The 14063-nt window shown below is 45.0% G+C and overlaps 1 protein-coding gene across 5 annotated transcripts in view; it reads right to left on the bottom strand.

Moving 5' to 3' along the window:
• Nucleotides 1-14063, bottom strand: part of LOC119160918 (AN1-type zinc finger protein 4) — an 84689-nt gene that overhangs the window by 51612 nt on the left and 19014 nt on the right. For 4 of the 5 annotated variants that reach the window (XM_075880445.1, XM_075880444.1, XM_075880447.1 and 1 more), the window contains 2 exons: nucleotides 9431-9556; nucleotides 3045-3183 (listed from right to left, as the gene is read on the bottom strand). In XM_075880445.1, the coding sequence (XP_075736560.1) occupies nucleotides 3045-3183; nucleotides 9431-9556 (265 nt within the window). The remainder of the gene's footprint in view (nucleotides 1-3044; nucleotides 3184-9430; nucleotides 9557-14063) is intronic. The other variant, XM_075880446.1, reaches the window with a different exon arrangement.

The raw sequence follows: 14063 nt of genomic DNA, 5'->3' as shown, positions 1-14063 counted from the left end.
GCGCTCGAGCCCTACAGAAGAGGAAACGCAGTGCCTGAGCATCTGCGCAGATTAGTTTCGACGCGTGGCCACAATGCGCGCACTGGAAATGCTGTGCCGTGTTTGTACCAAAAGTGCAAAAGTGAATGACCCTGTATATTAGTAACATTACATTTAAGTACATTACATTAAAAACATTAAATGACCTTCTTGTACAACTAAACCCCTTTATAAAAGACACGTACCAAAGAGCCCGTCATGTCCCTTATATAAGGCACTCATCTCTTATATCAGCGCTTCTTATAAAGAGGTTGAACATTAATTCTATCTTACATATCAGGTACAGTGGAATGAGTTGCAACATGATGGCCATGGTTGAATGGGCCCCAATCCTAACTGATTTGAAAAATAGCAGAATTCGAAACAGTGCTAACGTCACAGATTGTTTTTTATATACAGTGTTGGTGCCACTTTTCCCATGGGCACTATATTGCAACCCATACTCATGGGAGCGACAATGCTAGAAAAATGCCATTAGAAGTTTTCACATTTTGCCTAGAGAAATGTCGGACTGGCCAGAACACTGACACAAAATGTTTTTTTAAATACATATACTCTATTTGCCTATCGTTTTAAGCAATCGCAGCTCTTCAAGTAATCTATGTGCTTGTATGTACATTTATCGAAAATCTTTCTGAGGGTTCAGGGCTTTGCAGACATGTAAAATAATCAACGAAAGCATCGTTATTGCAACGTTTCAGCTGGGGTCCGGCCTTAATCAGGGAAACGAGTTGAAATGTTCAAATAGCACACTTGCTGCTGTTCCACCCAGTGTGAAATCTGCAAAAAGAGCAGACCAAGATTCTCCTAAGTTTCTTTTGTCATTTTCTGTGATTTTCCTGGATGCTTCGCCATTTTGTATGGGTGTGCGTGACTGCATTATTTGTTAAGAACAGAGACACAAGAGAGGACGTGTCTGCCCCTGCCATAGCAACCTGAAGTCCTATTCATGCTCGAGCTGCTCTTCTCCATTCAGGGATGCAACAGCCAAAATAGAATTCGGAGAAATTTTCGGAGCAGCAAAATATTACTTTTGAAGCACTAAAACCCAAGTTTGTAGCAGATCACAAAAAAAGGACATAAGTTTTTAATCATGCAAGACCAAATTCGGAGCAATATAAAATAGAAGGCTTAAATTTTGAAGAAAAAAAACTATATGTACAAGCCATTCTACCTCACCTAAATCATGCAGAGTGAACATGAGCACCGCTTTTTCAAAGAAAGTAGTGTATTAAACCAACCTGCGAGCAAACAATTATGAAGTACACATTAGCATTTACCCCACCCCTCAAGTTCTTTGACAGACTGCGGTCGCGCGGGTAACACCGATGAGACGCGAGCCAAGGAAGCCAAGTGCAAGCGTCTTCAACGTGCCCGCCACTCTGCTTCGTCCATGCCCCACCAACGATCCGCCACGTACGGCAACTATTCAGGAGATTGAGGCACTCGTTCTCCGCGTGCCCAGGCCCAGCCCGCGCAGCAGCCAATCTGACAGTAGTGGTACAGCTCCATCTAGAACATCCTCACTCAACTGCAGTTTGTATGTACATCTATACAGCGCCATCTAGAATATTCTCACTCAAGTGCAGTTTCTATGTACTTCTATAACACAGCGCCATCTATTCTGTTCGGGAGATACTGCCTTCTTTTTTTCCTCTTCTTTGGTTATGCGTGACGCATGACAAGGTTAGAGTAAGAGGCGCTTCGCCTCTAAAATGAATTGATGTGAACCTAATACCTTCATATAACCTTGAAGTGGGGCCTCGTGGCAATGCAGGAATTTTATCTATATTTTCACGGCTTAGCACCACTTCACATCAGTGAAGCCACTTTTACAAAAGAGTTACATGTGAACCGATATATACTTCTCTAGGTGTTTTCACTGCTTAGCAACACTCCACTACAGTGGAACAACCTTTACTAGATGTTACATGTGGATTAATATGCATTTATTCGCTCGTCTCGAATAATTCAAAATTTTCAATAATTCAAGTTATATGAGAAGCAAATTTGAATACTGCATCATTCGTTTGAATATATGAAGCATTAGAATATTCGCCCAAGCCTACTAATTTGATATGGACGCGGTTGCGTTCTTCGTGTAGCCCACGTGTGTGGCTCTGTCCATGATAAAACTCTACTAAACTTGGCGTTGCACACGCAAATTGCCATTTAGGTGCAGCAGGTGAGATTGGTGCAGAATGACACAATTGGTGCAGCACTTCTACCCCTGTGTGTGCATCTTCCAAACAACCGCAGCAACCATGTCTTGCAGATATGCCAGCAATTGTGTGTTAGAACATGCCGCTGTATCGAACTAGACTGATAATAGTGATTGACAGTAAAGTTGATCTGTAGTCTTGAACACGCCTCACTTGTAACTGGCAACATGGCAGCCAGACCTACACGCAACTCTGCTATCTAAACATAGCATATAGTACAGTAACTCTGCTGCAACATGCAGTCCATACACTCAGCTCTAAAACAACTCCCCTCTTCACAAGTTTTCAGTGATCACACACACATCAAACACACATACACACACAAAGGGGGGGGGGGGGCAATGACAAATGTAACAACCAGCAACAAAGCCTAGAAACAAGAGTTCTTGTCTTCATCCGAGGCCAGGAGGAAAACAAGCTCCATGTGTTTCAGTCTTAAACCCCGAGAAGAGCCAAATGGCTGGCACACTATGATAGGCTAACATCAGGAAGCCAAGCACAAAGGACTTCCATTCCATAACAACAGTCTTACCTCATTACGAAGTTGCATATGACAAGAATGTTTTCCCCCTATTTACTATGCTATGAACGCATTCATTGAACATGAATATCAGTGAGAGATAATGATTTTCTCCTTTGAGTTCTCAACATCGACTTTTGTTATTCTGAAAGTCGACAGATCATAAAACATGGAGACAATAATCTTGGCAATTAGTCAGAACAGCGACATCATTCCATCACAGAAAACTGCCCCAACAAAGGCTCCACGAGAGATATGTTCACCTTTTGCAGCCGCAAGTTGCGCATCTTCTTCTGCAGCTGCTGCACCTTTCGGCGGGTGATCTGGTTTTCTAGATGGCGGCGACTTTCGGATGCGCTGTCTTCATCACTCAGCTCTGGGGCGGTGTGATCCTCACTGCATCTTGCAAGTCACGCATGCACTTAGGGTGCGCACCAGTTCTCGCAGCCAGTGAGCAAAGTGGGAGCAGAGGCAATGCTCAAATCGCCTTCGCCAGAAACGCATGGGTAGTAGTATGCAGGCTGAATCAAGCTTCCCATGCGTCTCTTTCTACCTGCCCAAGACAATGCCAATGCTGCCTTAGAGGCTCAATTTGCCTTTTGCCAACCAAGCATTTTTTCATCATAGCCAGCTTTCAAGTCATTTGCAAGCTCTGTGGACTGTTTATCTGTGAAAGCAAAGCAACACTTTTAATAACCTATCGTGCAGCCAAAAAAAAACTTTTTTTACAGCTGTGAATGATTCTTCATAATTAACCACATAAGAAGAATATATACACTTTATGCGAGGCACTGATGATTGATATGAGGGGTTTGACGTCCCGAAACCGATATATTATGAGTGATGCCGTGGTGGAGGGCTCCGGAAATTTCGACCACCTGGGGTTCTTTAACGTACGCTCAAATCTGAGCACACGGGCCTACAGCATTTTCGCCTCCATCGAAAATGCAACTGCCGCAGCCAGGATTCAATCCCGCGACCTGCGGATCAGCAGCAGAGTACCTTAGCCACTAGACCATTGCGGCAGGGAGAGGCACTGATGTTACACACAATTGAGTATACAAGACATCGAGTGAGTACATATAAATGGGGGTTCACAAAGCAAATTAGAACCTGGAACCTTGCTTATTGATTGATTTGATTGATTTGTGGGGTTTAACGTCCCAAAACCACTATATGATTATGAGAGACGCCGTAGTGGAGGGCTCCGGAAATGTAGGCCACCTGGGGTTCTTTAACGTGCACCCAAATCTGAGTACACGGGCCTACAACATTTCCGCCTCCATCGGAAATCCAGCCGCCACAGCCGGGATTCGATTCCGCGACCTGTAGGCCAACAGCCGAGTACCTTAGCCACTAGACCACTGTGGCGAGGCATGGAACCTTGCTTTTAAGAGATGCCTCATACAGTCGCCACTCGTTATAACGGACCCACGTACAACAGGCTTTCGGATACAGAGGGCCATTATTAAGCCTAAGTTTGGTCTGCATATTAAGTTGATGGAGCGAAGTTCACTTTAAACGAACCATGATGCGACGCACTTTACAGTGTACAAAATTAGTGGAATTTCTCTTCAAACTTGGGCGCATAAAGTCAAGAGAGCACTTAGACCTAACTTGCCTCAACACCAGCCAACACAAGCCTCGCAGGCACATATACAGTCATTCCCAGCGCTCCAACCCCTTAAGAAATTCACATAGACGGTGGCGCCATTTTATCCTTTAGCTAGGTATTTTAGTGGAAAACTCAAAGCAGTCAGAGACCAGTTTTCTAGACTCCTCAGAAACTGCAAAATCCCCCCAAAAACTAATTTCGCTCAAGTAAGCAAACTGTTGCACCTACATCTAAAACAGCTTCAATGCCTTTCAGTATCGAGAATTTGCTGCGTGACCAGGCTCTAGCTAATACACTCGGTACCTGCCCAAAACCTCGCTTCGGGAGACGCTCCTCGAAAAAGTTTTTTTTTATTTCTAGTAATAGAGACTTGAAAAGTTTGTTATTAGTATAGTTTTTCATGCAGATTTCAAATATGCAATCATTTTTTGTGTAGCTGCTATAATTATTGAGTTATGCCATAAACAATAGCAAAAAGTTACATTTTTTGCGGGCACTCTTTTATGTACTAAACTTTCAGTAAAAGCACTGTGTCTGATCTTATTTGACTCTTGGTAGATTGAAAAGTGCAAATATCTATATAGATATGTCACAGAAATATTGGAACCAAGAAAAAAAAAATTGTATTGAATGACTTATTATTTTCAATCTCCCTTGAAACAATAAGCTAATATTTTCACAACTAATGCTGGTAGGCATTGCAATTTAGAGTAGATATTTGCATTCTGCATGTGTTGAAGAATATGTGTGCCAAGTTTCGTTACTATACAATGAATATAAGTTTCTAAAAGGCTGCCCGGAAAACGTGAAACTGTCAGAAAAAATGAGAATGAGAAAAACAAGTTTGAAAGTTCGCAAAGTTGGCATTTATTAGGAAATCATTCTTTTTGCATCAAATTGGGGCACAATGAAAAGTACCTTGCCTTGAATGCACTGCAAGTGTCTAGAAGTCCCCTGCACCATAGCTTGGTTGGTCCTTCACGGCTCTTGCGGTCAGTGTCCTCAACACGAGCTCTCTTCGCTGTGTTGCGACGGTGTGCCCTCGCTTCTGCAGTTTGCTTCAGGTTCATCTTCCTGATGCGCATGACGTCACAGTGGTCACCATGTGTGGCCAGATCTTGTGAGGGGAGAATTCCAATGCCTTCGAGCACTTCTTCAAAGCCCCTGTGGCCTTTGTTGTACCAGAGTACAGCAAGAGCGGTGGCTGTCTCCACAGTTGTTCTGGAGGCGAACTTTGTTTTTGGACACAGCAGCCATATCTTGCTGTTCAGCGATTCGGCTGCATTCTGCGTCTTGCCATGAAGGCACCGAATAAGGAGTTTCTCCTCTGTAAGGCGCTTGTAGATAGGCATAATTGCCAATCCTTGAGCCTTTGTCAACAGTGGGGTGTGGCGTGGTGCAGGCTCCCCCAGTGCTTCCGCACGCTTGTGCTAGCACCACGAATTTGGTCCCGCGGGCAAAAGTTGTGGCTACTGGCACCATCACTGGAGCAGCAATGAAAATACGATGCCCATATGGCAGTGTACATATTTCGGACACTGTCCTTGTTGCTCGTGATGGCGATCTTGTAATATGTTTGTAGTTTTATTATTGTCGCATCTTTCAGTTTTTCGCCTCGTGGCAGTGGCGTTGCCAATTTCTGTAGGGCAGTTCCCAAGCGCTTTGCAACGTGGTTCGTGCACTCTTCTTTGTCAATGGGGGTGTCACAGTATACATTTGCCTCGCAGACTGCAGTGTAGGCCTTGCTGTCACCATCACTTAGGAAGCTGGTGAATCGCAGTGGAGTTTCATAAGACAAGGTCCTCTGCCATATATTGACAGCTGCCGCAGGTTCCATTGCATGGGATGAGCAGTCAGTGTTTTTTTGGCAAACTGGAAGATGAAAAGCTCGCCATATCTCTTCATCCTCCCCAAGGTCCCTGTGTATACTGCAAGCATGGCAGTAGTTCGAAAGAACTTCAAAATCGAGGCAGAGCCCCGTGTCCAGGGACACGACCGTGCCCACTCCATTGTGGCTTTTATGACCTCTTTTCTGCCAGGTGCCATCAAACATGACTGGCACATCTCTGCCGCCGACTGCGTCCTTCGTGATTTTTCGTGCCTGGTGCAAGTTTTTGCTCACTGCCGTCATCGCCGCACCATGGAGCTTCTTGCAAATGCCGTTGAATGTCTTGTGATGCATCGGGCTCGGAAGACCGAGAATCGCACAAAATCGTGAAAGTTGGTCGTGGCCTGCGCCTATAGCGCGTGCTGCCAGAACTGCCTTCACGTTTACAGCAAAGCTGTCACGCGAGCTGCCGCTGTCAAAACGAGCGCTCGTTCCTTGGTCCCCGGCCGAAGCAGTACGTCTCGACGTGTGCGTGAACGAAAGTGCAGATTCAGGGCAATCAGAATTTTGACAGCACAGTTCGAGGAATGCCGAAAGTCCTTTGCACTTTCCAGCTGCCTCTCGCACGCCGAGCTTCCGTTCGCGGCAGGTTGGGCATTGCGCACCCGCCACAAGTGCCGTCAGCGCATCGATTTCGCAAAGCAGCATGTTCGCAGTAGCAGCATCTACCGGTATACGTTCACTCTCGAAGAATCCAATCTTCCTTTGGGATGCACTGACGAATTCCACGGCAGCGGCTATTTCACAACCACTGTCGCAGGGTTCGGTGACGGTGTTAGGCCTATCTGAAGTCTGAGCGTCGGGGCGTTGGTCGGGAGCGACATCGTCGTTCGCTGTCGCTTTGGGAAGCGTCGCTTTGCGATACTTGTGGCGAGTTCTGAACTTTCGATTATCTGAACTGCACTTCTTCGGGCTTGCCATGACGCAAAAATGCAGAGAAACACAGAAAAACTCGATCGCGACGTCCGAGGCTTCGCTCTTTTGCCGGAGAGATAGGAGGGGGAGGAGCGTGGAGCGCACCGCCGTCCAATGGCGGCCTCGCGCTGTGTGCCGCGATATTCAAAACGCGTGACGTACGCGTTGTTTTTCTTGTTTTTGTTTATTCTGCGTGAAGGCACGAGACTGGCTACTAGTGGATTATGAAGGATACGACCTTCGCAGCATGCGTGCACGATTGCAAATGGCGGCCAACGCGTCGTTTTCGCGACTTTCGCGCATTTCTCGCGTCACCGCTGCCCACTTGGAAGCATTTTTTGATAATTTCTCGTGCGAATTTCAGCTTGATATTTTCAGAAGTAATACATTATAGTCCAAGGATGCCAATACAGCCGGAAAAAAAAAAAAGCGAAAATTTTCCGGAAAACCGCGACTTTTCGACCCGCGTCTCCCCTTAATCAAACCTTGCGAAAAAAACCTCCGTAGACATGTTGTAAGAGGATACCACATTCTCAACAAATTTGCAAATTCAAAAACTCTTCAGTGTTCCTTTAAGTACATCACCAAGGGAACATTACAGACAAAACCCGAAATAATGGCGTCTTTACTGTAAAGATTCAACACTCAAAGCCATTCTACCTTGCTTTTCCAAAGTACAACTTTCAAAGCCAAACACTGCTATGGTCACAAGCAAACACACTCGCGAAAGACTATAGATGCGGAGAGGGGGGGGGGGGGGGCTTTAATCATGCAGTGGTCAAGAGATTTGACCAGACAGCCAGAAAATCAGAAGTTGAAGAGTATTCATGTCCAAATTTTCAGAAGTTCTTGTATGCAAATTTTGAAGCATGTCCAAAAAATCGGAAGTTGACAAAACATAAATTCGATGTGCCAGCTAGCAATGCTTACGATATTCTGTATCAACAGCATCGGCACATGATGACACGCATGCCACTTAATAGGTACATTTGATATAAATCTGTTCGGCGGTGCCTACATATTCGCTGTGTCACTACTATCCCACCTCATGCCTAGAGATAAATACAGGTTCATTCAGATATAAGTAGTACATACTTACAATTTATAAATAGGGAAAAAGGGGGTAACACGTTCTATTATTTCTATTCTTTCACAACGCCAACGAACAGCGGGCAACCAAATAGCCGGCTAGCATGAAATACACATTTTTCCCATGGTGCTTCACATGCCTGTGGGGGGGCCTTCCAAGATTGCTTGATTTGATTGATATGTGGAGTTTAACGTCCCAACACCACCATATGATTATGAAAGATGCCGTAGTGTAGGGCTCTGGAAATTTCGACCACCTGGTGTCTAAGATTGCTTGAAAAGGGTCTTTGGACTCTGCAGCACAGGCTGTTGGTAAGTACCATAACAGAAGCCACTGCTGGATCATGGCAGGGTCTCTCATTATTACACGGTTTATAAATTATCTATACAAATGTAGAAGTAAAGTTGCCAGCTCAAAATCTGAGCATCATGGTTCATTCTCTGAGGCGACCCACAGGTGTGAATTTTTGCAAAGCCAATAATTCACACGATGAAAGAGCACCGCGCATGCTGCTGATTGCACCCGTGCAAAGCTCACACCAGCCGCTTGCTGATGGTGGCAGCGAGAATCTGCCACGCATACCCGTGTTTCCCTCAACAATGGACCATCCCGTATGTTGTCACTCACTGCAAACACTACACTTGACTTCCATAAATGACAATTACAATACAGGTATCTCTCATTGCATCATCACTTGCAGAAAGTTCACCAGACACCCACAAGGTACACACAAAGATTCATTAAAGAGAAACTTGAAATCTAGCCATTAGGCTTATAATCAAGTTCTTAGAGCTGATTAAATTGCCCTCCAACCGCAAATTACTACAAATCTTTTGGTAGGCTCAACAAAGTGTGCCTGACAAAGATTTTTTTTTTTTTCTCAGCCATGCAGCTTCACACTTTTGCATCTTTTTTATCTATGAAAATGCAGTATCTTTTTTGTTCTCAACAGGGTGAACAGCTCCAAGACAACACCTGGCAGCACTTCATTGACTTCCTAGCAGGCTCATAAATATGCAATACAATGCACCCTAAAGAATAGTTAAGCTTTAAATACCAGGAAAACGCTCACAACTCGAAGCACTGGTAAGAGCAGGCATTATTGGCCGAGTCATCAAGAGTAGCAGCATGCAGTATTCACCTGAGCAGCCCCGAAGGAGTCTTGACTGTTGTGTCCAGTACCGTGTACAGGTGGACCCTCTCTCCATCGCGCATCACCACAAGCCGCACCGCTCGAAGGCGAGGGGCACACAGGCTCACTTCCTCCCTAACATGGTCACAAATGTAGTGTGAGACAAAGCCCCACTAAAGTGTAACACTTCCTGCAAAATTCAACGTTTTACCAACGCTGTTTATATTCCCAATGCTGAGAATGATCATCACTGCTGCTACCACAAGCGAACCAGTTCTCCACATATTCTCTACAAACCATGTAGCCAGCTTTAGAATAGTACATATAACAATCGGCCAAATCCGCTCACTGACAAATAATGTAAAATGACAAATAATGGAAAAGACAACCTTATTCTGACACTGCCACAAAGTGTAGCTACAATCTTTCTAGCACAATTATGTCAGTGTTAGCATGCAATACCGTATGTACTCACACAATAGGCGCACTCGCATAATAGGCGCACCCCAATTTGGTCTTGAGAAACCAGGTTTCTTTTTTTTTTCCCCGCATAATAGGCGTACTCCGAACTTGGCCGTGATCAGTAGTTCTGTACCGTATTTGCACAGTTGCTATTCGACACCCTCTTGCTTAACAGGAACGACGAAATTTTTTTTAAATCCGCCCGCATCTTCCCACGGGGGGAATTCGAGTAAATGCATTGCAGAGTGGTGGGGGTATCTCATGAATGTTGCGTAATTGGGTATGGTTTGGGAATGCTTAATTGTTATTTCGTCTTTATTATTCTTATTTATTGAATGAAGGAGAAGCAAAGGCAAGGAGTGTAAAGCTAAAGTGTGTATTGCCGTTGTCCTATTTGACGGAGAGCATGACTGCTTAGTGGTCGCTAAAGAGCACTGTCAAGGAGTCTTTGAGGAGTGGTCGCGCGTTTGCGTAACTGGTGAAGACGAGGCCGATGCAATTGCCGTGGATGGTGGTAGACTGGTTGCCGTTGTTGACGTTGTTGGACACGCAGTACAGCCTGTGTTGAGCGCACATGTAGTCGACTAACCGATCGTTTTTACGTATGTCGATTTTTGCAAACGCACGTACACGCTGTTCACTGCACGGTCGACGTAAGCGTGATCATACGCGACGTCGATCCAGCCACCCTTCAAGTCAACATTGCCACACTTATTCCAAAGAGCGAATTGGTCTGCTTCGCTTTGTTCTTGATGCTTCCAACCAGCGTAAGGTCATTGTCGAACCACAGTTGGTCACACACCTTACAGCTGTGTTCGAAGCTGTGGTCTTCGAAGTCGTGTTTGCAACGAGCGGCCGGCTGTGCAAACTGCTTGGCTCGCCCCGCCCCTTTCGCAGCACGCTCGGGTTCACGAGCAACTTCCAGAGCCGCCTCTCGTTGACGACTGCTTCTCGTGCACGAAGTTTGGAATCCGCAGCACGACGTTGCCGTCGCAGCTGCTTCTCGTTCCCCGAGTGAAGGATCCACAGCTCGTTTAAAACGCTTGCGTTCAGCGTCATATGCTCGTCTCTTCGCAGCCTTGTCTTCTGCGTTGCTTGCTGTTGTTGATGCTGAAGACGGTAAGGGTGAGGTAACGTTGCGTTGAATGAGTGGTGGGACGATGATCTTGGTTTGTGCCCCAGTACTGGTTCAAGGTACTGTTACCATCTGTTGCTTCCATCGCATCTACTCGAGTCAAGCAAAGCGTAAAGTCATGCGATTGAGGGGGAGGAAGAAGGGATGAAAGGGGTGAGAGGGAGGGGAGACAAGCATGCGCAGTGGGGGTGTGGACGTCGATAACGAGTTACATGGTGCGACTAGGAAATGCTCTGCATTTAAAAGCCCGCGGCAGTGCTGCGCTGGCTCGTTGAGTAAGGAAGAAGAGATTTGCCTGAGCATCAGAATGACCTTTGCACCGGCACCGGCGTGGCTCCGGCAACATGCGCTCCGCTTGCAACATGCTATCGCGTTCTCATAACTGCACTGGAGTTTCCCATCAGGAAAAGAGTCGACGTTATCACATTTGCTACCTCATCCAGCTTTCCTTACGCGAGCTTTCGCCTTAGATGCCACTACGCACGCTTGCACAAGCTCAGCGGACTTTTGTTACCGTTGATTTCTCGACCTCGAGCTTCAACATTGCATCACGCGCTGCTCTTAGATCAGTGCTTCTCCACAATCTTCATATTGTCTTATACAAACTTCCCGCGACAAAATGCCGAACAGTAGAGTAATCAGCATTTGTTGCTTTTCGGTAGAGGTCTGAGGCGATTTTATACAGAATCAACGTTACTCTTTGCAGTGGCTTTACTTGAAGAAAAGAAGGCATAGGTGGCGCTTGTAACACTCAATGACGGTCCATGCTTCAATTGCAATGTCTTTGGACATGGGTTGCAAGGCCGTGAAATGAACACTCGCTACCGTTCAGTGCACAAAATTTCGGTCATGATAATGCACATAATCTAGGTGGCCCGAAGCATAATTGGCGAATTTACGCAATGGTATTCCTTCCGAGTCTCCTCTCCCCCCCCCCCTGCGTTGATTTTGTCGAGAAAGTGGGTCTTTCGATGTTAATATTGTAGAAATTGAATGCTTGTAAGCACACCGCATCGAAGAAAACTGCATGCTCAACAGGTTTTGTGGTAGCGTAGCTTATGAAGAAGGTTGTTTCAACAATTCGGGGCGAGATCGGGCTATAGGTGGCAGCACTGTCCCCCATGAAAGTGTAGATAGGCGGTCAGCGGCGTGTATACAAATACACGCAGCGGCGCTTCGTTGCGTGTGGTCCGAGCCGATTGCCAGTAGATAAAATGCATTTACAGTTTACTGGTAATATATACGCTCTTATCTACTTAATCGATGCACCAAGCCTATGCAACATTGCCATTACCCACGAGTAAAGGGCATTGTGCCTTTCATAATGATGCTCGCCCTGAGTGACTCTCCATGCTTTTGCACTAAATCTTGCCTTTGCTGTGTTGTTTGTACGTAGTTAGCTTGTGTTTCACCTGCTACCCACTGCTGTAGAGTGACTGAACTACTTATTTATATCTTTGTCACCTGCATACTACAAAAAAAGGGGAAGATCGTACAAAACCCACTGTCCGATTGGTTCAGTACCAGTGGCGTACCAACTTCTTCGGGAGTAGGGGGGGCTACATTTCATCACTACATCAGCCGTATATAGACCAGCCCTCACTCCTTCATACAAGCAGAGCAATATTTATAGTTGATAAGTTGTTTATGAATAAAATCATTCAAAAGAGTTGAGCACTAGCTTTCTATAACTGGGTTGTCGGAACAATTATGAAACTGTAGCTTGAATTGATGCTTTGTCCAGTGTGCTGCCAGGTTTGATAATCAGTCATTACGTTCGTATTTTCTGTCACACCTTTATAATTTCCCATTGGCGCACCTTCCACTTCGTCTAATAAATATGTGGCCATATATCGGAGGGATATACATAACCGGATCGCATATGCGTCCACCTTATTATTGTGCTCAATAAACCCCAGAGTTGAGAGTCTCCGCTGTATGCGCATTTGCCATCCAAGTTATATTTAGCCCTATACAAGTCGATTCAAGACAAAACAATACCACCTAAGTTTTGGCACGGCATTTGAGGTGGTTTTATTTCACACAAATTATACCAATTTGGTTCACATTAGCTGTAGTTGCCAAGTTTCTGTTTAATATTTTGACAAAAAGTAAGCTGTTATTATCTAAATGAATTGTAAATGTAGTGGTGTTATCAGTGTTTCGATCCCCCAATGCAAATTAGAAAAGCTGCCAAAATGCTTCCTCAAGGCCTTCCATATTTAAGCTCTTTTTAGACTGACCATTTTTTGTGCAAACTGGAGTCTCATTTCAGCATTGTAAATAGGATGCCTACGGCGAATGTTTTACTTCTCCATCACCTTGTATTTCGCTGTCTACACAAATCATGTAGTTCACAAAGCTGACTATTTCGGAGGACTTTTAATAATAAGCAGTGTACTAATTTTTAACTGTAAGAGTTCGCTAATATAGTAAAAGCTTGTTCATTGGACACTTGTTACTTCGGAAAATTGGAGAGTCCGAACGTATATTCTCTGGCCCGGCCAGCGTATTTATGGCACGAAAACTCTCATTGATTTAGTGAAATTTGGCCACAATCCGGTTAATACATTCCTCGGAGGGTTCTGAGCGTGACGCACTCTAAATGTATGACGCAAAGGTGGGAAAATGTAATTCGGGGAGAGCCAAAAATAGTACGCACTTTCAGAGAGCCGCGGTCACCACCCACAATAGTCTTGTCAGTACGTAACAAGGTATTGGATCAGATGACACTTCGGATTGGCACACAGGGGTGTTGAGCCATATTCATATTGTGAACGAAGCCACAAATGGCGAAAATTGGGGCTTTTGCGATGTTCTTATGCAAAAAAAAAAAAAGGACAAGGTATACAACCTCAAGCCTGAAAAAAGTGTGGATTATAACCTTCGTTTCTTTTGTCCTCCATTTCTTTTTTTTCTCCTTTCCATTTTTTCTCTCTAGTTATTTATCTATTTCTGTTATTTCTTCCGCTCTCTATTTCTCTTGCTTTTATTTTTCTTCCTACTTATTGCCTACCTCTTCTTGTTTCGCGCTTGCTTCCTCAT

Source organism: Rhipicephalus microplus, chromosome X, assembly GCF_043290135.1.
Source record: "Rhipicephalus microplus isolate Deutch F79 chromosome X, USDA_Rmic, whole genome shotgun sequence".
NCBI lineage: Eukaryota > Metazoa > Arthropoda > Arachnida > Ixodida > Ixodidae > Rhipicephalus > Rhipicephalus microplus.
Note: the sequence above shows the minus strand (reverse complement) of the source record. Positions and strands in the feature narration are given on the sequence as shown.